Source organism: Cygnus olor, chromosome 27 (genome assembly GCF_009769625.2).
Source record: "Cygnus olor isolate bCygOlo1 chromosome 27, bCygOlo1.pri.v2, whole genome shotgun sequence".
Classification (NCBI taxonomy): domain Eukaryota; kingdom Metazoa; phylum Chordata; class Aves; order Anseriformes; family Anatidae; genus Cygnus; species Cygnus olor.
In genome coordinates, this window is record NC_049195.1 from 3,732,108 (window position 1) to 3,752,852 (window position 20,745).

Consider the following 20,745-nt stretch of genomic DNA (forward strand, 5'->3'; position numbering starts at 1 on the left):
GCCCCCCAAACACCCGCTCCTGCTCCCCCTCCTGCAACCCATAGCCCCTGGTCCTGGTTTTGCACCCCCTAGCCCCCATCCCAGCTCTGCACCCCCCAGCCCTGCGCCCTATATCTCCCAGTCCTGGCCCCCCAGCCCTGCACCCCTGGTCCCGCACCCCATATCCCCCCTGTCCTGCACCCCACATCCCACTTCCCCCCAAGCCGTGCTAGCGCAGGAGGAGGAGGGCAGCTCCTGCAGCCTGTGCACCCTTCCCAGGTGCCTGTGAGCACCCAAAGAGTGGGGCGAGCACCCCAGGGGTGATGGATGAGCACCCGAAGAGTGGGCGAGCACCCCAGTGATGATGGATGGGCACCCAAAGAGTGGGCGAGCACCCCAAGGATGATGGATGAGCACCCTAAGAGCAGGGTGAGCACCCCGATGGTGATGGATGAGCACTCAAAGAGTGGGCGAGCACCCCAGGGATGATGGATGAGCACCCAAAGATTGGGGTGAGCACCCCAGGGATGACGGATGAGCACCCTAAGAGCAGGGTGAGCACCCCAGATACGACAAATGAGCACCAAAGAGCAGGGCGAGGACCCTGGGGTGCCCAAATGGGGAGGCAGGGGAGAGGCAGCCGTGGCTGGGCCATGGGGCCGCGTGTGCAAGCGTGTGTGCACGCGTGTGCAAGCGTGTGTGCACGCATGTGCACGCGTGTGCGCCGAGGTCTGTGAGTGACACCTGCTGTCAGAGCCCTGCCATTTCACGCCGGGCCCATCACCACCAGGTCCCCACGGGCCACCGAACCCAGCCAGAGCCACCGCGGGCCGAGCCCGAGCTCCACGGACACCTGGGGGGGTGCGTGGGGGCTGTGCAGGGCAAAGCAGCCCGAGCCCTGCGTGGTGAGACCAGGGGGTGCTGGGGGGGGGGCTTGGGGGACTCCCTTGGGTGCTGTCCCATCGCCGTGCCGTGGGCTGGGGCCACGGTCCCCAGCTGAGCATCCACGGCGGGCGATGGGCGCAGCGGTGTCCCCGCGGTGCCATCCTGCTCGCTGTGCCCCATGGAGCTGGGGTGGGGGGACAGGGCTGCGTGTTCCCCCGGCTGGGTTCAGGTCCCCCCATCCTGCTGTGGGACGTGGGGTCCAGATTCCTGCTCAGCACCAGATATCTCCTCTCCATCCCCAGCCCCAAACCCTCGGCTCCTCTTTCCCTTTTCCTTCCCGGGACTTCCCCGCGCTCAGGGCCTGATGTTCCCACCCGGCTCTGCCTATAGGGGAAAAATCTCCTCTGTGCCTCATCTCCAGACGTTATTCTGCCCCCCCCCCCCCCCGAGCAGCAGACCATCAGGGATGTGCTCTGCCTGTCAGCGCGGCATTGCAAAACCTCCGCCGCACAGCCATGACATCCAGTAAACTTTTCCCCTTCGAGCAAATAAATAAACCTCGGAAAACTGGTCCCGGACTGCTTCCCCACGCCGCCCCCAGCCCACACATCGCCCCGCGCGGCCAGGGGATGGGAACTTGCGGAGGAGCTGCCGAGCTCAGCCCCAACCTCTCTCCGGGCTCCCGAACAAACAAACAGATCCCCCGTGCAAAACAAGCCGGGCTTTGAAATGCTTTCCGTTTCCATCCCGCTGTTTTGCTTACGCCGGGGAAGGATGTTTGAGGGCTGAGTCCCCGGGTGATGTCAAGCCATTATGTCAGGGGCTGGCCGGGGTTTTCGGCCCTGATGTTGCCCCTTTTCTCACGGAGCGCTCTGGGGAGCGGGGCTCTTGCTTTTCCCCTCCCTCCATGCAAGCCCGCGGCTCCCAGCCCAGCATCGGCTCCCTGGGAAGCGGTTCCCTTTCGGATGGGGTTCCCCAAGCACCTCAGCCCCCCCCCCGACGGGTGCTCAGCCACGAGCTCCTCACGCCTTTCCCAGGGGGTGCAGGTGGGCAGCAGTGGGGCTCCGCCGCCCGCGCCCCACGGCGCGCAGCTCGCCCGCCCCACGGAGCCCGGGAGCCTCTGGGCTGGCTGCGAGGCTGCTCCCCCTGACGTGTCGGCCATATGATGTTTTCTCGAGCCCTGGGATAAATAAACCTCCGAGCACACAGCCTCCCACGCAGGCGGCCAGCTCCCGCAGCCCGCGCTCAGCCGTGCCGTGCCGTGCCGTGCCGTGCCGTGCCGTGCCCCTCGGTTCCCCGCTGCGGCCAAAGGTAAGAGGTTGGCTGTCCCCTGCTGCGGGCTTGGGGTGATGTGGGGTTCGGGTGATGCTGTGGGTTCGGCTCCCTCCTGGGCTCCTGCTGTGGCTTTTTGGTCCATCGCTTTGCCAATCCCAAAGGTGTTCGGGCTCCAGAAGCCTTCTGCCCTCCTCCTCCGGCAAGGGCGGGTTGTGTCCAGCAGGCAGGGCGCACGGTGGTGGGCACGGTGGGACAGGCAAGACATGCTCCTGGTCCCGTCCTCAGCTCCACGTCACCCCATTCCTCCATTCCCCACCTGCACGGCGGCTGCCGAGCCCCAAAGGGCCTCCCCGAGCCCTGGGGATCGCTGAATTCCCGCAGCATGCACCGTGCTGCACAAGGTGCTGAGCTGCCAGGGCAGGGCGCTGCGTGGCATCCTTGCAGCACCCGCGGTGAACCCAAAACATATCCCAAAGGCCAGCCAGGGGCGGTTGAGCTCCACGACAAGTTCAGCACCCATGCATCCTCACCCGCATCGCCCCAAGCCCTCCTCAGCCCCGCTGCAGCTCGCATTAAGCGCCGCATCGAGCTCCTGCAGCCCCGGGGGAGCAAAACTCACCCAGCGCCGCCTGCGAGCGGCCAAACAGCCGGGCAGGATGAGGCCAGCGCTGGCTCAGCTCGGCTGGCCGCCGTGGCCCCCGGCTGGGCTGCGCTCCACGCCGGAGCTGTCAGCGGTGATGGATGGGGAGCTGCGGCAGCTCTGGGCCCGCCGGCTCCCCGAGGCAGGTGCCGCGCTCTCGCCGCCGCTCAGCCCTGCCTTCGCGCCTCGCAGCCGCCGGGCGCGGGACGAGCCGGGTCCCCGAGCCGCGCCGGGGCCATGGGGCCGTGCCGGGGCTGGTTCCTCGCCGTTCTGCTCATCCTGGCAGCCACCGGGGCCCGGAGCCAGGAGGAGGGTGAGTTTGGGCATCCCCGTGCACGGTTGTGCCGAAGGGTTTTGGTGCTGTGCTGCCGTGGGGCACTTGTGCACCCCACAGAGGTGCAGGCTGTGTGTCTCCACGCTGCGCCCCCCCCCCCCCACCCCCCCCCCCCGCAGCGCCATGCGCCCTCCACGTGCTGGTGGCCCTGGATGTCACCGATTACCAGCAGTCCAACCTGCACCCCCACCTGGAGCGCATCCTGCGGGACCTGGCCGCCCTGGATCGCCTCACCTGCCGCCCGCTCGGCCTCCGCATCGGCCTGCAGAGCGTCGGGCAGGGGGGGGACACAATTTTCCGGGGGGGGGACACGCTCTTCCAGGAGGGGGACACGCTCTTCCAGGAGCGGCTGCGGCAGCCCTGGGCGGACGTGTTGCGGCGCCTGGCGCGGGCGCACGCCTTCCAGCGCTCCTACTTCAACCAGCCCGCCCTGCAGAGCTTCCTCGGCACCCTGGCACGCCAGAAGGAGGATGCCAAGGTAGGGAGCGAGCAGCTCCTGGGGAGGACTGGGGGGACATGGGGTGGTCGCGCTGCCGGGGGTGCTGCGGGCACCCGCCCCTCTCCTCGCCCAGGTGCTGCTGGTGCTGACGGACGGGCTGGATGACGATGTGCAGAAGATGAAGGAGGCGGCCACTGCAGCCTGGCTGCAAGGTGGGGCAGAGAGGGGCTGGAGAGGACCGGGGGACGCCACCCAGCGCGGCGTGCCACCCCTCAGCACCCCGTCCCTCTCCAGACCGGGCCGACCTGCTGCTGACCGTGGCCGTGAACAACGCCACGAGGCTGGGGGACCTGCAGCAGGTCGAGTTCGGGCGGCGCATGGGCAACGGGCAGCAGCTCGCCGTGGACATGCCCGAGGCCGGCGGGCACGTGGCGCAGGAGCTGGTGAGGATGGGTAGGGTGGGTGGCGGGGTCCCCGTGGGTGCTGCGGTCCCTGTGGGTGCTGCGCGGGGACGTCACCGCCTCCCCACAGCTGGCACTGGCGGAGAGGACGTGCTGCGGGATGTGTCCCTGCACCTGCGTGGGGCTGCCCGGCCCGCGGGGCCCCAGCGGCCCCGCGGGAGGCAAGGTAAAGCACCGGGGGACGCGGGAGGGGTGCCCAGCCCTGCAGGATGATGCTTTTCTGCTTCGACCTTTCCCATCGTTGGGGGGACGTTTCCCTGTGCAGGAGAACGGCCCCATCCTTCCCATCCCAGCCGGGTGCTGGGAGCAGGGTGCACGGCTCTGCACGCCCAGCCCCGATCCCTTTCCCAGGGCCACGAGGAGCCCTGGGAGCCGGGATTAACTCGAGCCCTTGCCCCATCCGGTCCCAAGCCGCAGCTCCTCGCTCCTCTCCCCTTCCTCCCCCAGCTGGGAACGGAGCCCAGGCGCGCTGGCTCCCAGCCCGGGGTCCCTCCTGGAGCCGGGGGGGTCACGGCTGCTGCCCCCAGGGTCTCTCTTTCCTAGGGGGTGGCCGGCAGCAAGGGACGTGATGGAGACGAAGGCGAGCACGGGCACAGCGTGAGTTGGCCGTGGGACCCCCGGGGAGGGGGACAGGGTGGTCCTGGGGGCTCGGGGACCCCGTCACCGTGTTGTGTGGCCGGGCACGCCGTGTTTTTGATGGTTTTTTCCCCTCCTGAGAGCAGGGGGAGCAGGGACCAGCAGGTCTCCGAGGCAGCCGGGGGATGCAGGGATGCCCAGGACAGTGTGGAGCGAAGGCGAGCATCCGGCACAGCCTGGCACAGCCCAGCACAGCCCGGCACAGCATGGCACGGCACGGCACGGCACGGCTCCAGCCCACGGTGCGGGTGCCTGCTGCTGCCCTCCTGCTCACCCTCATCTCCTTTAGGGCGCCGTGGGTCACCCCGGGGAGCAGGTACGTCCCCGCCTCGCTGCTTATCCTCCGGCACCAAGGGCACGGGGAGCTGGCAGCGGCGGGGAGGCCTCCAGGAGGATGGAGAGGGAAGGGCTGGGGCTGGGGAGGGGAGCGGGGGGTGGTCCCGGCAGGTGGAGGAGCAGGACGGCCCGTGGTGCTGCGGGAAGTGGGGCAAAGCCTGGCTGCTTGGTGCCGTGCCCTGCACCCCGTGCCGTTTCGCAGGGACCTCCTGGAGAAGCCGGCTACGACGGGGTGGACGGGGAGCAGGTGAGCTGAGCAGCGGGGATTTGTGCCCCCTCCTCTCCATCCCGGCACTGCCAAGCAGGACCGGGCAGGGGCTCAGCCTCCTCTCTCCTTCCCAGGGTGAAGCGGGGACCCCCGGGCACCCCGGAGAGAAGGGGACCCGCGGGAGGCAGGTGCGGTGCTGCTCCACTGAGCCTCGGGGAAGCACTGCCTCCTCCACCCTCCACCCGCACCCTAAATCCCTTCCTCTCACCTCCACCCAGGGACAGAAAGGCTCCCGGGGTGCCCGGGGGGAGAAGGGACCCCCAGGACCCCGCGGCGAGGTGGTGAGCGTGGGTTGGGGTCCCTGGGGGCGTGTGGGTGCCGTGGGTGCTCGCTGACCCCCTCTCTTCCCCAGGGACCACCCGGGAGGAGCAGCCTCGAGCCCGGCACCCCGGGATGGAGAGGAGAGGGGGGTCCCCAGGTAAAGGCTGGAGGGGGCCGGGATGGTGCCTGGGGGTGCTGGGCAGCAGCGGGGGGGGGGGAGGGAAGCCAGTCCTAAGGACCATTGTGGGGACAGGAAGGATGGGGAGGACACCGGGTGCTCTGCGTCTCTCCCAGCGCCTCTGCTTTGCAGGGAGACCCCGGTCCAGACGGTCCCCAGGGGCCACCAGGGCCACCGGGCCCCCCGGCTCACCCGGTAGGTGCTGGTGGGGGGGGGGGGGCACCGGGGGCCGTGCCGACACCACGGGTTGGGGACGTGGCCGGTGACGGTGCTTCCGTCCGCAGACCTCGTGCCAGAAAGGGCAGCCGGGAGCGCAGGTAAGGAGTCTGGTGGGGGGTCCGGTTTGGGGTCTGCCCCCCCCCCCCCCCCCCAAGGGCCGGAGACACCCGGAGCCATCCCATCTCCTCGCAGGGCAAGAAGGGGAACCGCGGCAGCGCCGGGCGCGGGGGCGAGAAGGGGCACGGAGGCGCGCAGGTGAGGCCGGGGTGACCCCCCCCTGCCCCGTGCAGGTGCCCCCGCTGCCCCCCACTCTCCTTCTGCAGGGGGTGCCGGGGCCACGGGGGACAAAAGGTGTCAGCGGCCGCCCGGGGAGCAGAGGACTTCAGGTGCTGACCCCCTCCCCGTGCTGGGGGTCCCGCTGGGTGCCCGCTGGGTGCCCGCCTTGAGCCGCCTTTGCCTCTCGCCCAGGGTGCGCCCGGAGCCGAGGGTCCTGTGGGAGCAGCGGGGCCGGCCGGCCCCAAAGGGGAGAAGGTGAGCTGTAGGGTGGTGTGGGACATCGCAGCCCCCACGCCCCCAGCCTGCTGCCCCGCTGTCTTTTCTAGGGCCGGGAAGGAGCTGAGGGCAGGAAGGGAAGCGCGGGACCTCGGGGACCCAAAGGTGCCCTGGTAAGGCTGGGCAGGGTGCCCCTGCTGGGACAGGGCTGCTTGGTGGGGACAAGGCACCCCCAGCTCCTTGGGGGGCCCTACGAGGGGGGATGCGAGGCTCTGGGAACACAGACGTTTGTGTAGGTCCTGCAAAAACCCCGCTTTGGGGTTCTTCTCCCCTCCTAGGGCGAGATCGGGTGCGACCGGCGAGGTGCCCCGGGGAGACAGGGTGCGAAGGTACCGGGGGGCAGCTCGCGGGGCAGAGCTGGAGCCGTGCCCGTGGGGCTGTCAGGATGGTGCTGTGCTCATTTTTTCCGCTCCCCCCAGGGTGTTCGGGGGCTGCCGGGCTTCCCGGGGGTGCAGGTGAGCGCGTGGGGCTGGGGAAGGGGGCTGGGGACCCGGCCAGTCCTCTGAGCCTCCCCTCCAGGGCGAACGGGGCGAGCGAGGAGCCCGCGGGGACAAGGGCAGGCGAGGGCTGCCTGGGCGCAGGGTGAGTAGGGCACAGCCCCCCCCGGGCCCCCCCCCGGCCGTGCTGCTGGCTCACGGGGCCGAGTTTTCCAGGGAGAGCCCGGGAGCAGAGGAGAAGCCGGCAGCCACGGCAGCCTGGGACCACCGGGGGTGACGGTGACGCCCTGCAAATTCCCTTTTCCTCCCTTTTTTTGCCCATTTCAACCCTCCCCGATGGGGACACCCCCGGTGCTCGGGGACTTGTTGCTCCTGTCCCATCCCTTAGTGCCTTTTTCTCCTTATGTTTCTCCTCTCCTGCTGCACCAGGGCCCCAAGGGCTCGCCGGGCGTCCCCCCCTCCACGGTAAGGGCTGGATGGGGACAGGACCCCAGCCCCAAGGGCTGTAGGAGCAGGGGCTAGCGGGGGGGGGTCGGCGGCCACCGGGCTGCAGCAAGCTTTGGCTGGGGCTGACCTCGCTCCGTGCTCCCCTCCAGCTCTGCGAGCTCAAGGCTTTCATCCGCCAGCGCTGCGGTGAGCGGGGACGGCGGCGAGGGGACGGGGACGGGCTCGGGGGGTGGGTGGCAGAGGGGACAGGGGACAGGGGACGGGGGAGAGCCGAAGGAAGGTGCACAGGGGGTGGCCGTGCAGGCGTGGGACGCCACAGCAGGGCTTTTCCTCGAGCTGCCCCCGTCCCCTCGCAGCCTCCAGCTCGCCCTCCTGCCCGCTTTTCCCCACGGAGCTGGTGCTGGTGCTGGAGACCTCGTCCACGGTGCCGCCGCCTCTCTTCTCCCGCATGAAGGAGCTGCTGGCCCTGCTGCTGCGCGACCTCCACGTCTCCCCGGCCGGCTGCCCGGCGGGGGCTCGCGTGGCCGTGCTGTCCTACGCGGCCTCCCCCACCTACCTGCTGCGTTTCGGGGAGGCGCAGAGCGGGGCGGCGCTGCTGGGGCGCCTCCGCCGCCTCTCGCCCACCCGCTCGTCCCAGCGGGGCCGCCTGGCCGCCGCCATGCGCTTCGTGGGGCACCACACGCTCAAGAGGGTCCGGCGGGCCGTGCTGGGCAGGAAGGTGGCCCTCTTCGTCACCAGCGGCCGGAGCCAGGCCCTGGAGGGCATCGGGGAGGTCGCCCTGCAGTACGAAGCGCTGGGCATCGTGCCGGTGGTGCTCACCTTCAGCCCGCTGCCCGAGGTGGCACGAGCTTTCCAGGTGAGGACCCGTTCCCGGAGCTGTGCGGCCACCGGCCCCGTGCCCACCCCGGGCTCGTCTCTGCCTCCCCGCAGGTGAACAGCCTCTTCCAGGTGCTCCAGCTCTCCGCGGCACAGCCGGACGGGGACGCGGCGCTGCTGCAGCAAACCGTGCTGCCCTGCGCGCTTTGCTTCGGTAAGGCAACGGGGCTGGCTCGGGGCTGAGCACCACCAGCACCCCCCCCCCCCCCCGGCTCATCCTGCACCCCCCTGCCGCGCCCAGACCTCTGCCACCCCGAAAGCTGCACCGCAGCCGTGCCGCCCCACAACCCGCTGCGCCTGGACGCGGACCTGGCCCTGGTGGTGGACAACGCGGCGCTGCCGGCGGAGAGCCTGGAGGCCGTCGGCGAGCTTTTTGGCAACCTCCTGGGGCGCCTGCAGCCGGCACAGCGCGGTGCCCGCATCGCCCTGGCGCTGACCGGCCCCACCGCCCCCCAAGAGGGCTTGGGGGAGGTCGATTTGGGGCTGCACATCCCCAGGGAGCAGCTCCGGGAGCGCCTCCGCCTCGCGCTGGTGCCCAGGGTGGCCGCGGCATCCCCCGGCGGCGCGGTGGCGTGGGCGCTCCGGCACGTCTTCCCGGGGGGCACCCGCGGCCGCCTCCGCATCCTCTTCGTGGTGGGGACGGGGGACGAGGCGCTGTGGGACGGGGAGGCGAGGCAGGCGCTGGTCCCCTTCTCCCGGTGCAGGGATTTTGGTGTTTTGGTGCTGTCCCTGGGTCGGGACGGGACGGAGCGGCCGGAGGCGGCGGTGCCGGAGGCGCTGGCGGCGTGGCGGCACCACTCGCTGCGCCTGGGCTCGGTCCACGGCCCCGAGCTGGGGTACGCGGAGAGGACGGCGCTGGGCTTCCTCCGGAGCCTGTGGGGTGAGCGGTGCTGGGGGCTGGAGCATTGCAGGGTCCTGCCCCCGGCTGCTCCGGGTGGGGACGGGTTCCCAGGAGGCAGCTCGGAGCCCCAAACCCTCTTCCCTGCCCCTCCATCACTTCTCTGTTACCTCTTCTGCGTTGCAGCGGAGAGCAGCCAGCACCCCGGCACCCCAGGGTGCCCCCAGGTGCCGTCTCCCTCCGGTGCCAGCACCACTGAACCCTCCCCGGGGACCCCAGAGCAGTGAGTGAGCAGCACCGGGGCCACCCCCCGGGGGGCTGCACCTCCTCTCCCACCGCCCTCTCCCCCCAGCACGTCCCGGGGGGGCTGGCACCGGTCTCCCCTCCCAGGACCCCCGAGACCCCCTCCGCGCCCCCCGTCGAGCTGCCCACAGCATCCCCCAGCCCCGGGAAGGGCCGGAGGGCGGCGGCCGTGCCCGGGCTGTGCGCCCTGGACAAGGACCCCGGCACCGCCTGCGCCGACTTCTCGCTGCGGTGGTACCACCGGCGGGACACGGGGGCCTGCGAGCGCTTCTGGTACGGCGGCTGCGGGGGCAACGCCAACCGTTTCGGCACCGAGAGGGACTGCGTCCACACCTGCGTGGGCACCGGTAGGCGAGGGGGGCGTGGGTGGGCGTCCCCCCCCCCCCCCAGGAGGGCACCCATAGCTCGCTCGGCTGACGCTGTGCCCACCCTGGGCAGGTCCCCGTGGAGCCGGCGAGGGCAACGCGACGCGGGGTGAGGAGCGTTTTGGGGGGCTGTGAGCTGGGGGGGGTGCAGCCACGAGGTCCCTGCCGTGCACCGGGCAGGGCGCCGGGGGGGGGGGGTTTCCCTGCAGGAAGGGGATGAAGCCCCCCCCCCCGGGGGTCTCATCCCGCCTTGCAGCCGCCTGCCTGGAGGCGCGGGACGCGGGGCCGTGCCGCTCCTACTCGCCCAAGTGGTTCTTCGAGGAGCCCGGGCGCTGCTCGCTCTTCTGGTACGGGGGCTGCGGGGGCAGCCGCAACCGCTTCGAGAGCCGGGAGCAGTGCGAGGCCGTCTGCATGGCCCCGGGCACGGGGGGCACCCGGGACCCCCGCCCCGCCAACGCCTCCGCCTGCGCCCCCGGCTGCTGACGCCCGCGTCGGGGTGCCCCAAAAACCATCCCCTGGAGCCGCTGCCTCCTCTCCTCGCCTCCCCCAGCCTCCGTGGGCTGGAAGGAGGAGGACTTTTGAGTTCTTGCACCTCGCCCTCGGCCGTGCCGAGTTGCTGACAGCTCCGGCACGGCGAGGGGGTGCTGAGCCGGCGGCGGGGGCGCTGAGCCCTTGCACAACTCCACGCACCCTCTGCCCGCTCCGTGTGGGAGCCGGTGCGAGGCTGAGGGGGGTGGTGGTGGTGGGGGGTTTAAAATAAAACCTCGCGGCACGTTTCACGCCTGCTGGTGCTGTGGGGCCGGGGAAAGGCGAGGGGATGAGGGTGGGCGCCCCGGAGCTGCGGGGAACCCTGGCCAGGCGCGCCGCGCCCCGGCCAGATGCAGCTGCAGCGTCCCGGGGGGAGAGCTGCGGGGGCCGCAGCCAGGCGAGGGGGGAGGCAGCTGCGCCGCTGGCCGGCTGCCATCCCGGGGGGGGGGGGCCACAGCTCCCCGCTCCCCCCCCCCGTCCCCGGGCTCCTTCCCCTGCTCCAGCCACGATTCAGCGGTCCCCGGGGTGGCTGGAGGGAGCGCAAAGCTCCTCTTTGGGATGTGGGGAGGGATGGGGGCATAAACGGGGGCACCCTGCTCTCCGTGGGGGCGGCGGGGAGGCAGCGGGACCCCCTGCTCTCCGTGGGGGTGGCAGGGACACCCCCCCCCCCCCCCCGTGTAGCCCCACACCCAGGGCTCCATCCCAGCTCCTCCGCTCGCTCGGGCAGCACACGGTGACCACAGCCGCCCCCGTCACGGGGTGTCCCCAGGAATAGCTCCGGGACCTGGTTCTCTTCTTGTCCTTTATTCGGCTCCGCGGGGACAGGCGCATTTGGCAGCACGGGGATATTTTCGGCTTCCCGGGGTGGGGGGGGGGGACATTTTCAGCTGGGCACCCCCAGCCCCCAGCCGGTGGCTGCGGCAGGATCGCCCCCGACCGATGCTCCAAGCCCCAACCCGCGTCTGCAAGGGGCTGGGCAAGCAGAGAAGCAGAACGGAGAATTTGGGGCTTTTAAATGTTTTTTTTGTTTGTTTTTTTGTTTTTGTTTTTGTTTTTTTAAGCTCATTTTGGCACTTGGGCTCGGCGAAGCTGCGAAGACAAAGTGACAAACCAGCTGTCCCCCGGCGAGGCGCAGGCGGCGCGATGCGCTCGCCCCAGCAGACACCAACCACCACCACCCCCCCGCCCCGCCAGCCCCTTCCCCAAATTTTGCAGCCCCCTGGGAGATGGGGGCTGTCTGGGGGGGGGGGGGGGGGGTGCTGCTGCTGGCGATGCTCCCGTCCCGCCGGCGTGCAGGAGGAGGGCTGGAGGCGATGCCGTGGCCGTCGGGGCTGCTGCAAGGCAAACCTGACACCGTGAGGGTGCCGCTGCGAGGGTGGGGGGGCCCCTAAAAATCCCCCCCCCCCCCCCAGCACTCACCCAGCCTGCCCTAAATCCAGTAGACGGGGACGATGCTGCAGAGGATGCTCGCCGTGGTGCCCAGCAGGGAGCGGTCAGCCAGGGGCATGGCCAGCCTCTGCTCAGCCTGGGGGAGAAACCCAGGGCACCGGAGCACGGCGCTGCGCCCCGCGTCTCCATCCCTCACCCTTGGGGGGCTTCGGTGCCCCCAGGGAGGCTCCTGTGCCCCCCCCCCCCCCAAAGCCTGTTTCCGCCCCTCCGGAGCTCACCTGGCGGCGCTGGAAAGCCTGGGTGGCCGCATCCAGCCCCGGGATGTTGTCCTTGTCCATGCGGGTGACGTAGCAGGCGCGGTGCAGCCGCGACCTGTAGCTGACCAGCAGCTGGGTGCACGCAGACCCGGGTCATTTTGACCCCCCCATACCCCATCCTCTGGACCCCCACCCCTGTTCCCTTTGCCCCCCGCTCACGTTCTTGTAGTCGTAGACCACCGTGGCCGCGCTTCCAGCTCCACCGTCCACGTAGAAAGTGGCCGCGTCCTCCTCCCACGCCCGCCCTGCGCCCGTCCGCAGGACCTGGGGACAGGGGGGAGCTCAGCCCCTGCCTCCTGCCCGTCCCCGGGGAGCCCTCGGGGCCCTACTCACGGCGTCGGCGCGGCCCTGCTCCGCGTGCAGCCACATCAGCAGGGCTCCGGCGATGACGACGACCAGCAGGACCACCACCACCACCACGATCAGGAGGCACTTGAGGTGGTGGCAGCCGAGCAGCTTGCGGGGCAGGTAGCAGAGCAGGCGAGGCACGAAGCACAGGCAGCCCTTGAGGCAGGAGCAGCCGGGGCGGCAGCAGCGCGAGCATTTGGGGCAGCAAACGGCGCAGGGCAGGCAGCAGGAGCCGCAGCAGCCCTTGTCTGCGTCCTGCGGGAGTGGGAAAGGTGGAGAGATGCGGTTAGGGGGAAGGAGACGGGGCCAGGGGGTGCAGGAGGGCTGGGAAGGGCTTGCCAGGGGTTCGGCTCCCACCCTGCTCGCCCCGAGGGCTGGGGGTGCGTGCACGATGGTGCTGGGTCTCCACCAGGCACGCAGAGGAAGGGCACAACCATGGCACCGTGCCGTGGGGCGCGGGGACTCACCAGCGGCTCCTCGACCGCCACCTGCTTGATGCTGCTCTCCATCGCTGCCTCCTCCTCCTCCTCTTCCTCCTCTTCCTCCTCCCAGCCCGGGCAGCCCAACAGCAGCTGGGGCAGGGGCTTTATTTTGGGGTTTTGGGGCGGGGAACGGGGCGGCCCCCACGAGCAGCCTCGTGGTGCCACTCGGGTGTGCCGTCCACTCCGCTGGTGTTTGCTGAGCGCCCTGCCCGGAGCTGCTTTCCCCTGGGAACCCGCAGCTCAAGAGGGCCTGAGGACACTTGTCCCCGGGCACGGGGACCTCTCTGCTGCCCCGGAGCGGGGTTTGGGGCCAAAGCAAACCCTCCTGAGGGGTTCAAGCTGCCCTCCAGGGTGAGGCATCCGGGGACGGAGGCTGCCAAAGGGAAACCTGGCCCCGTGCCTGTGACCCTTCACCACCTCGGGCACCTGGAGGTGCTCGAGATGGGCAAAGCACAGAGGGGACATCAAAGGGTCCCCGCGAGCCGCAGTGCTGGGGCAGGAGCGGGGTCGCCGTGGCAGGGGGCCACGGAGCACGGACCGGGGCCAGGTGCTCCGCAGCCTTGGTCCCGAGGGTGCTGGGACTTTGCATCGGTGACCTCTTGGCCACCCTGGGTCCCCACCACGGTCCCCTGGGAACCTGAGCAGCTGTGGCAGTGGGTCTGCCCCACATCTTGCACCCTGCCTCCTTCCCTGGGGTGCTGAGCAGGATGGGGACCCCCCCGGGGGGCTCCTGCCGTGTGCAGGGGGGGGGGCGCAGAGCCCCTGCCTGGCTGCGTGCGCCCTTCCCAGCCAGGGTGACACGGGGCAGGGACGGAGCGGGGACGGTGACACGTGGGGCAGGTACAGCCTCCCAGGGGGGCTGACACGGGTCCCCCCAGCCTCTCTTTTGTCCCTTCTGATCCCCAGGTCCCCAGCACAGCAGATGGGGGTGCACCCTGAGGGTGCCCCCGGCTGCTCTGGGTTGAAGCCTGTCGCTGCTGGGGGACGTGGGGCGCACGGAGGGCGCAGGGCAGCAGGGGGCAAGCTGGGGGTGCCACCCATGGGTGCCCTGCTGGCCCCGGGGGTGTGACCTGTGGTCCCTCTGTCCCTGTCTGTGTGAGGAAAGGAGAAGGATGGGGACTTTTTGTGGACTGGGGTGGCTCAGACCCTGCAGGGTGCTGGGTGCTGTGCCCGTGCCAAAGGGCTGGAGACGCCGAGGGCTGCCCCTGCCGTCTCCTCCTCCCTCTGTGCAGAGCAGGAGGGCACGGGGCAGGGGGACACCGGCCATACAGATCCCTGGGGAGCCCTCCTGTGCCCCTCGGCTGGGGCTGGACCTGTCCTCGCCCTGGTTACACCGGCACAGGGGGCGCATCCCCCCACGCTGGACCCCTCGGCGACACCCCAGGCGCAGGAAAGGACGCGAGCAGCACTCGGAGGCAGGGGACAGCTTTACTTTGCCAACAGAAGCACGCGTCCCAAAGCAAACCCCGCTCATTTATTGCAAGCACCACGCGGTGCCGAGGCCGCACGCAGGATGAGGCCGATGAGCAGGAGGAGGAGGAGGAAGGAGCCTGGGCGCTGCCCTGCCCGGGGGGGCACCACAGGGGACACGGGGACGGCGGGGACATCCCTGCCTCATCCCCATCCCGTGCTAGGTCCAGTAAACGGGGACGGTGCTGCAGAGGACGTTGGCGGTGGTGCCCAGGATGGAGCGGTCAGCCAGGGGCTCAGCACCATCCTTCCTCTCACCCTGCGGAGACAGAACGGGAGCGCTGCCATCCATCCACCGGCAGCGTGGCCTCGGGGAAAAGGTTGCCGCAAGCCCAGCAGCGCTGTGCTTCGCCCTTCCCCAGCTGCCTGAGCCCCCTGGGGCAGGCAGGATGGGTGCTCGGGCTGCGGGCACGAGGCCGGGCTCACCTGCCGCCGCTGGAAAACCTCGGTGACGGCGTCCAGCCCGGGGATGCCGTCCTTGTCCACACGGGTGATGTAGCAGACGCGGTGCAGCCAGGACCTGTAGCTGACCAGCAGCTGCGTGCAGACAGCCCCCCCGTCAGCCCAGCCCCGTGCCCCCCGCCGCCCCCAGCCCCGCGGCACCCCGCCCCCGGGGCGAGCACCTTGCCGTAGTCGTACACCACCACGGCGGAGGAATTGAGCCCGTCGGCCACGGCGAACGTCCCGATCCTTTCCTTCTTGCTCATGGAGAGGTGCTGGGGGGACCCTCCGGAGCCCAGCCCGTGGATGGTCATTCGCAAAACCTGCAGGGAGGAGGGGGACGGAGTCACCGGTGCGGGGGGGCGGGGGGGGGTGTCACCACCGCCAGACCCCGCTGGGTGTAACGCGCGCCCCCCCCCCCCCACCCCACCCCGACCCGCACCGTCTCGGCGTGCGTCTCGGTGAGGTGCAGCCCCAGCAGGAGGAAGGCCACGACGACCACCACCAGGAGGACGACCACCACCACCACGATCAGGAGGCACTTCAGCTGGTGGGGGACGCAGGGCAGGCGCGGGGAGGCCGTGTACTCCTGGGGGGACACACCGGGAGGGGGGCACCGGCTTGAGCCCGCGCTCAGCCCCGTGCCGCCACCCCAGCCGGCAGGGTGCTGGGTGCTCCTTACCGGGGGGGCCTCCTCTATCAGCGCCTCCTTGGAGCTGCCGTCCATCTCCGCCCTCGCCGTGCAGCTCCTGTCCCTCTGCCAGCCGGAGCCGGGGATTTATAGGGTCCTCGGGGGGCGCTGGGGCTGCCAAGGTGCCACTCGAGCTCTGTTTGCCCAGCCCGGATAAGAGCCGGGGAGGGGGCGTGAAAGCCTCCGAGGGCCCTTTCCCAGCATTTGCTGTCGGTTTGGGGGGGGGGGGGAGGGGGGGCAAGGCAAACAGGGGGGTGGCGGAGCGTGCCCGCCCTCCGCACCCAACCCCGTCACCTCCTCCTGCATCCCCTGCGCCCATCCCGAGCACCCCCGGGGGGCTGCCCCCCGGTGCCACCCAGCCCCGCGGGCAGCTGCGCAGGGCGAGGAGCTGGCTGGGCTCATTGTTGGCCGCGAGCGCCGTGCCTGGGACGGGCAGCCCAGCACCCCCCCTGCCCTCCCCCCCCCCCTCCCCAGGCCGGGCAGGGAGCTTGGCAGCACCAAGGGCACCCAGGGTGAAGCGCTGGGGGTGGGCAGCACCCCACCCCCCCCCCAAAAAAAAAAACAAAAAACCAGACCCCGCTGCCACCGCGTGCCCTGCGTGTCCCCCTCCCCGGCATGCAGCCCCCCGTGGCCGCACGCTGCCGGGGACACGTGTCCCCGAGGCCAGACGCTCGTGCCGTGCCGTGCCGTGCCGTGCCGTCACTCCGCCGCATCCATCCCTCCGTCCCTCCCTCCTCCCGCAGCACACAAGCATGGTGCGCTGCAGAGCAGCAGCTCCGGTGCCGCCAGCCTCCTCCATCACCGCCGCCGCCGCCGCTTCCCCTCGGCGTTGAAGTCCTTGGGGAAGGAGAGGAGCAAAAAGGGCTCGGCTGCGGCTCCCTGCAGCAGGGCAGCGGCGTGCGGGGAAGGGGAAGGAGCAGGGCTAGGCCGGGGCGATGGAGCTGCGGCGCTGCAGGAGGATGCCCAGGGGCCAGCTCTCGGCTCTCCTGCTCCTCCTGGCCTCCGCCTGGCTCTGGGGGGCTGCGGGGGGCCGGCGGCCTCCCCGGCCTCCCCCTTGCCCCCCGAGCTGCTCGTGCACGCGGGACACAGCCTTCTGCGTGGACTCCAAGGCCGTGCCCAAGAACCTGCCCCCCGAGGTCATCTCGCTGTGAGTAGCGGGGCGCTGGGGCGCTGGGGAGGGGGACGGGGGGGGGGGGGGGGACGACGGTCAGCTCCCCGTGGCGCAGGGCTGGCAGAGGGTGCTGGGGCAGGGCCAGCCTCTTTCTTCGTGCTGCAGCGGGGTGGTGCAGGGCGAGGGCAGCGTGGGGGTCCCGGGGGGCCCTGAGTGGGCTGGGGACCCCCCCCCCCGGGCTCGTCCCCGTGCGCGGGTGCCCTGCGGTGCTGGCAGGTCCCCGTGCGCACGCGGCGCTGGATGGAGCAGGGCTGCAGCCCGGCCCCGCCGCACCGCCCGTCTGCTGTGACCTTGGGGACCAGAGTCCCAGAGGGACACGGCTCTGGGGGGGGGGGGGGGTCCCTGGGGACACGGCGGGACACTGGAGACTTGTAGGTGTGCGTGTGTGTGCACCTGCGTGTGTCTTTGTGCATGCGTGTGTGAACACACTCGGGCTGTGGATGTGCCGCAGGGCACGCGTGGGGTGGGTGCCAGCCCTTGGGGCTGAGCTCCTTGTCCCCTCTGTGCCAACCCCACGCCACACCCGGGGTCCAGCCCCCCCCCCCCACCGTGCCCCCCACTGCCGCCCCCTCTCCCTAAGCCCATCACGGCCCTGAGGTCTCATCCTGCCCGCAGGACCATGGTGAACGCGGCCTTCACGGAGATCCGAGAGGCGGCTTTCGCCCACATCCCCTCGCTGCAGTTCCTGTAGGTTTCCCGTGCCGGTGACCCTCCCCCCCCACATCCCCCGGGTGCCCCCCACCGCATCACTGACGTTTCGCCCCCCCTTTTTGCAGCCTGCTGAACTCCAACAAGTTCACGCTGATCGGCGACAACGCCTTCGCCGGCCTCTCGCACCTGCAGTACCTGTGCGTGGGGGGACGGGGATGGGGGGGGGGGGGGGTTCGGGGGGGCTGCTCCCCGTGCCCTCGGCGCAGCCCTGCCAGCCTCTCCTCCCGCCCCAGGTTCATCGAGAACAACGACATCCAGGCGCTCTCCAAGGCCACCTTCCGCGGGCTCAAATCGCTGACCCACCTGTGAGTACCGGCACCCTGCGCCCCCCCAGGGGACACCGGGGACAGCTCCGTCCCTCTGTCCCGCGTGGCCGCCGGGCACAGCGCCTCTCGTCCCCAGGTCTCTGGCCAACAACAACCTGCAGACGCTGCCCCGGGACCTCTTCAAGCCTTTGGATATCCTGAGTGACTTGTAAGGCTGCCGTGGCACTGGGGACACCGGGCTGGGGACAGGGTTATGGGGCACGACGCCATTGTGCCGGGCTGGGCACGTCCCCATGGGCACTCACCACCTCTCTGCCCCCAAAACTGGGGGGTCCCTGCTGGGGCTCGGGCAGGGCAGGGGGGGGACTTTGTGCCATCCTCTCCAGGGACCTGCGGGGCAACACGCTGGCCTGCGACTGCAAGATCAAGTGGTTGGTGGAGTGGATGGAGAGCACCAACACCACGGTCCCCGCCGTCTTCTGCAGCAGCCCCGGGCAGTTCGAGGGCCAGCGGATCCGGGACCTGGCGCTGGGTGACTTCCAGTGCATCACCACGGGTAAGGGGCCGCCGGTTCCCCCGCCCCGCCTTGGCTCCCCGCGCCCTCACCGCCGCCTCTCCCCGCAGACTTCGTGGTGCACCAGGTGCTGCCCTTCCAGTCGGTGTCGGCCGAGCCCTACACCTACGCCAGCGACCTGTACGTGGCCCTGGCGCAGCCCGGCGCCAGCAGCTGCGCCGTGCTCAAGTGGGACTACGTGGAGCGCAAGCTGCGCGACTTCGACCGCATCCCCGGTAAGGTTGGGGTCCCCCCGTTGTGCCGCGCCGCACCCCGCCCCCCCCCGTGTCTCCCCGTGTCCCCCGGAGTGACGTGGCCCTGCCTCGCAGCCCACTCGGCCGTGCACTGCAAGCCCATCGTGGCCCAGAGCCAGCTGTACGTGGTGGTGGCGCAGCTCTTCGGCGGCTCCTACATCTACCGCTGGGACACGGCCGTGGACAAGTTCATCAAGATCCAGGACATCGACAGCCAGAAGACCCGCAAGCCCAACGACATCGAGGCCTTCCAGATCGAGGGCGAGTGGTACTTCGTCATCGCCGACAGCTCCAAGGCGGGCTCCACCAGCCTCTACCGCCTCAACCAGAACGGCTTCTACTCCCACCAAGCCCTGCACGCCTGGCACCGCGACACCGACGTGGAGTACGTGGAGAACGACGGCAAGCCCCGGCTCATCATCTCCAGCAGCTCCCAGGCGCCCGTCATCTACCAGTGGAACCGGGCGCAGAAGCAGTTCGCGCCGCAGGGGGAGGTGGGCGAGATGCTGGACGTGCAGATGGTGAAGCACTTCAGGGTGAAGCGGGAGCAGTTCCTCTGCCTCAGCCGCTACATCGGCGACTCCAAGGTGGTGCGCTGGGAAGGGCAGCGCTTCGTCGAGCTGCAGACGCTGCCGTCCCGCGGCTCCATGGTGATGCAGCCCTTCGCCGTGGGGCAGCGGCGCTACATGGCCCTGGGCAGTGACTTCTCCTTCACCCACGTCTACCTGTGGGAAGAGGAGAAGCAGAAATTCGTCAAGTTCCAGGAGCTGGCGGTGCAGGCGCCGCGCGCTTTCCGCTACGTGCCCGCCGCCGACGTGCAGCTCCTGCTGGCGCCCAGCTTCAAGGCCAACACGCTGGTCTACCGGCACGTGGTGGTGGACCTCAGCCTCTAGCGGGGGGAGGCAGAGCCCGGCTGCCCCCGAAGCGGCTCTCACCTCCCCCAGGGGCTGCTCCAGCCCGTGACCAGGCCCAGGGACACGCATGCGCCCGCCAGCCCCGTCCTCCCGCCTGCAGCCGACTCTGCCCCGCGGTCACAGCCCGGTCCCCGCACTCCTCCCGCACCCACGCCCCTTTGGGGGGAAGCCACCGGCCTCATTTTTCCCCTGGTGCACCCACAGGTCCCCTTATCTGCCCTCCCATATGCAGCACCCGTGGCCACCCCGTCCTGGCTGCGTGCTGGGACACCCCTCGCCCCACAGAGCGATGCCCTTGGGTGCTGGCAGGGGGGAGCACGGGCACGGGGGGCTCTGCCCGCTCAGGCACGGGGCATGGGGACACTGCTGTGGGGCTGCAGGGCCAGGGCTGGCTGGGATGGTCCCAGGACACTGGGCTGCTTCCAGGTGGGTGGGATGCTCGAGAGCAGCGGGATGTTCGCAGGCTGATGGGATGCTTTGATGCCGAGGCGTGTAACGGGGTGCTCCGGGGTCGATGGGATGCCCCAGGGTGGATGAGATGCGCCAAGGTGGAAGGGGATGCCCCAAAATGGATGGGATGCCCTAAAATGGATGGGACACCCCAAGGTGGATGGGATGCTACGAGGTGGATGGGATACTCTGAGGTGGATGGGCTGCTCCGAGGTGGATGGGGTGCTCAAGAACAGTGGGATACTCCAATGCCAAGATGTAACGGGATGCCCCAAGGCGGATGGGATGCTCTGAGTTGGATGGGATGCCCCGAGGCAGATGGGAAGCCCCGAAGTTAATGGGATGCTCTGAGCTGGATGGGATGCCCCGAGGTGGTTGGGATGCTCTGAGTTGGATGGGATGCCCTGAGGCCGATGGGATGCTTGAGGCCAGCAGGATGCAGCCCCGCTGGTACCACCACGTGCAGGAGCGGCACTGCCTGCTCCTGTCCCCCGTGCACGCCCAGCAGCCCCCTCTGCCCGGTCCCCCAGCGTGCCAGCCACACCAGGGTGTATGCACCCACCCAAAACACTCCCCAATAAACACACTGTGACCCCCAGCCGTGCCCACGCCTGCTCACAGCAGCCCTGCGTGGCTGAGGACGGCTGAGGGCCCTGCTCGTGGCTCTCCCGGGCGTTTTGGGGGAGCAGCAGAAGCCCTGGCCCGCGGCGGGGAAGCGGGAGGTGTTTCCCCAGGGTGCGGGGTTTGCTCCTGCACCCCAGGGCTGCACCCCGCCTGCCCGGCTGGTTTTCCAGGGGAGCATTTCCACGTCCCACAGGCGCGTGCATATGCATGTGAAAAACCACCAATTAAGCTCACAAATAAAAGAGCCTCTCTAAGGGAACAGGCAGCCTGGGGAGAGGGTTTGTCCTGGGTGGCTGCAGATCCTAAACCCGGGGCTCTGCCACCCCGCACTGCCTCGGTTTCTCCACCAGGAAAGGGAAGATTTTAGTGGGGAGGGAGGCGGGGGGGTGCTGGGACCCCGACCCTGG

The 20,745-nt window shown here is 70.2% G+C and overlaps 5 protein-coding genes and 3 long non-coding RNA genes across 9 annotated transcripts; 6 read left to right on the forward strand and 2 right to left on the reverse strand.

Annotated features, from left to right (window-relative positions):
- The first annotated feature begins 2,062 nt into the window (after positions 1-2,062).
- On the forward strand, positions 2,063-3,382 carry LOC121060392. Its single transcript, XR_005814812.1, has 3 exons — positions 2,063-2,175; positions 2,972-3,092; positions 3,233-3,382. It is a non-coding gene; the product is annotated as an uncharacterized LOC121060392 (long non-coding RNA).
- A 69-nt stretch (positions 3,383-3,451) lies between these two features.
- Positions 3,452-4,938, forward strand: LOC121060371 (putative cuticle collagen 155). The gene is made up of 7 exons (XM_040538088.1): positions 3,452-3,591; positions 3,686-3,764; positions 3,847-3,995; positions 4,084-4,179; positions 4,557-4,610; positions 4,736-4,823; positions 4,886-4,938. The coding sequence occupies exons 2-7, from the start codon at positions 3,731-3,733 to the stop codon at positions 4,936-4,938; spliced, it is 474 nt and encodes a 157-aa protein (XP_040394022.1). The 5' UTR covers positions 3,452-3,591; positions 3,686-3,730.
- A 132-nt stretch (positions 4,939-5,070) lies between these two features.
- On the forward strand, positions 5,071-5,535 carry LOC121060444. Its single transcript, XR_005814820.1, has 3 exons — positions 5,071-5,232; positions 5,328-5,381; positions 5,472-5,535. It is a non-coding gene; the product is annotated as an uncharacterized LOC121060444 (long non-coding RNA).
- A 69-nt stretch (positions 5,536-5,604) lies between these two features.
- LOC121060452 lies at positions 5,605-6,163 on the forward strand. Its single transcript, XR_005814821.1, has 4 exons — positions 5,605-5,671; positions 5,825-5,887; positions 5,977-6,009; positions 6,104-6,163. It is a non-coding gene; the product is annotated as an uncharacterized LOC121060452 (long non-coding RNA).
- A 73-nt stretch (positions 6,164-6,236) lies between these two features.
- Positions 6,237-10,443, forward strand: LOC121060470 (collagen alpha-6(VI) chain-like). Its single transcript, XM_040538311.1, has 16 exons — positions 6,237-6,297; positions 6,380-6,442; positions 6,514-6,576; positions 6,742-6,792; positions 6,883-6,918; positions 6,983-7,045; positions 7,117-7,179; positions 7,330-7,365; positions 7,497-7,533; positions 7,704-8,203; positions 8,278-8,377; positions 8,465-9,103; positions 9,248-9,344; positions 9,452-9,711; positions 9,803-9,838; positions 9,986-10,443. Exons 10-16 carry the CDS (start codon positions 7,796-7,798, stop codon positions 10,210-10,212), a joined length of 1,767 nt encoding a protein of 588 aa, XP_040394245.1. The 5' UTR covers positions 6,237-6,297; positions 6,380-6,442; positions 6,514-6,576; positions 6,742-6,792; positions 6,883-6,918; positions 6,983-7,045; positions 7,117-7,179; positions 7,330-7,365; positions 7,497-7,533; positions 7,704-7,795; the 3' UTR covers positions 10,213-10,443.
- A 1,061-nt stretch (positions 10,444-11,504) lies between these two features.
- LOC121060475 (pulmonary surfactant-associated protein C-like) lies at positions 11,505-12,828 on the reverse strand. The gene is made up of 6 exons (XM_040538315.1): positions 12,779-12,828; positions 12,297-12,566; positions 12,123-12,227; positions 11,925-12,035; positions 11,677-11,782; positions 11,505-11,591 (listed from the first exon to the last, which is right to left on the reverse strand). The coding sequence occupies exons 1-5, from the start codon at positions 12,818-12,820 to the stop codon at positions 11,687-11,689; spliced, it is 624 nt and encodes a 207-aa protein (XP_040394249.1). The 5' UTR covers positions 12,821-12,828; the 3' UTR covers positions 11,505-11,591; positions 11,677-11,686.
- Positions 12,829-14,214: 1,386 nt separating this feature from the next.
- On the reverse strand, positions 14,215-15,768 carry SFTPC (surfactant protein C). Its single transcript, XM_040538316.1, has 5 exons — positions 15,387-15,768; positions 15,147-15,293; positions 14,887-15,027; positions 14,690-14,800; positions 14,215-14,522 (listed from the first exon to the last, which is right to left on the reverse strand). Exons 1-5 carry the CDS (start codon positions 15,429-15,431, stop codon positions 14,424-14,426), a joined length of 543 nt encoding a protein of 180 aa, XP_040394250.1. The 5' UTR covers positions 15,432-15,768; the 3' UTR covers positions 14,215-14,423.
- A 260-nt stretch (positions 15,769-16,028) lies between these two features.
- Positions 16,029-20,061, forward strand: LGI3 (leucine rich repeat LGI family member 3). 2 transcript variants are annotated; one of them, XR_005814825.1, is made up of 9 exons: positions 16,029-16,542; positions 17,182-17,253; positions 17,343-17,414; positions 17,511-17,582; positions 17,680-17,751; positions 17,930-18,099; positions 18,168-18,332; positions 18,426-19,870; positions 19,909-20,061. XR_005814825.1 is itself a non-coding variant. In XM_040538312.1 (8 exons), exons 1-8 carry the CDS (start codon positions 16,331-16,333, stop codon positions 19,241-19,243), a joined length of 1,653 nt encoding a protein of 550 aa, XP_040394246.1. In that variant the 5' UTR covers positions 16,029-16,330; the 3' UTR covers positions 19,244-20,060. The 2 variants fall into 2 exon arrangements, 1 of the variants encoding a protein (XP_040394246.1); XM_040538312.1 differs by having other exon boundaries at positions 18,426-20,060.
- The last annotated feature ends 684 nt before the right edge of the window (positions 20,062-20,745 follow it).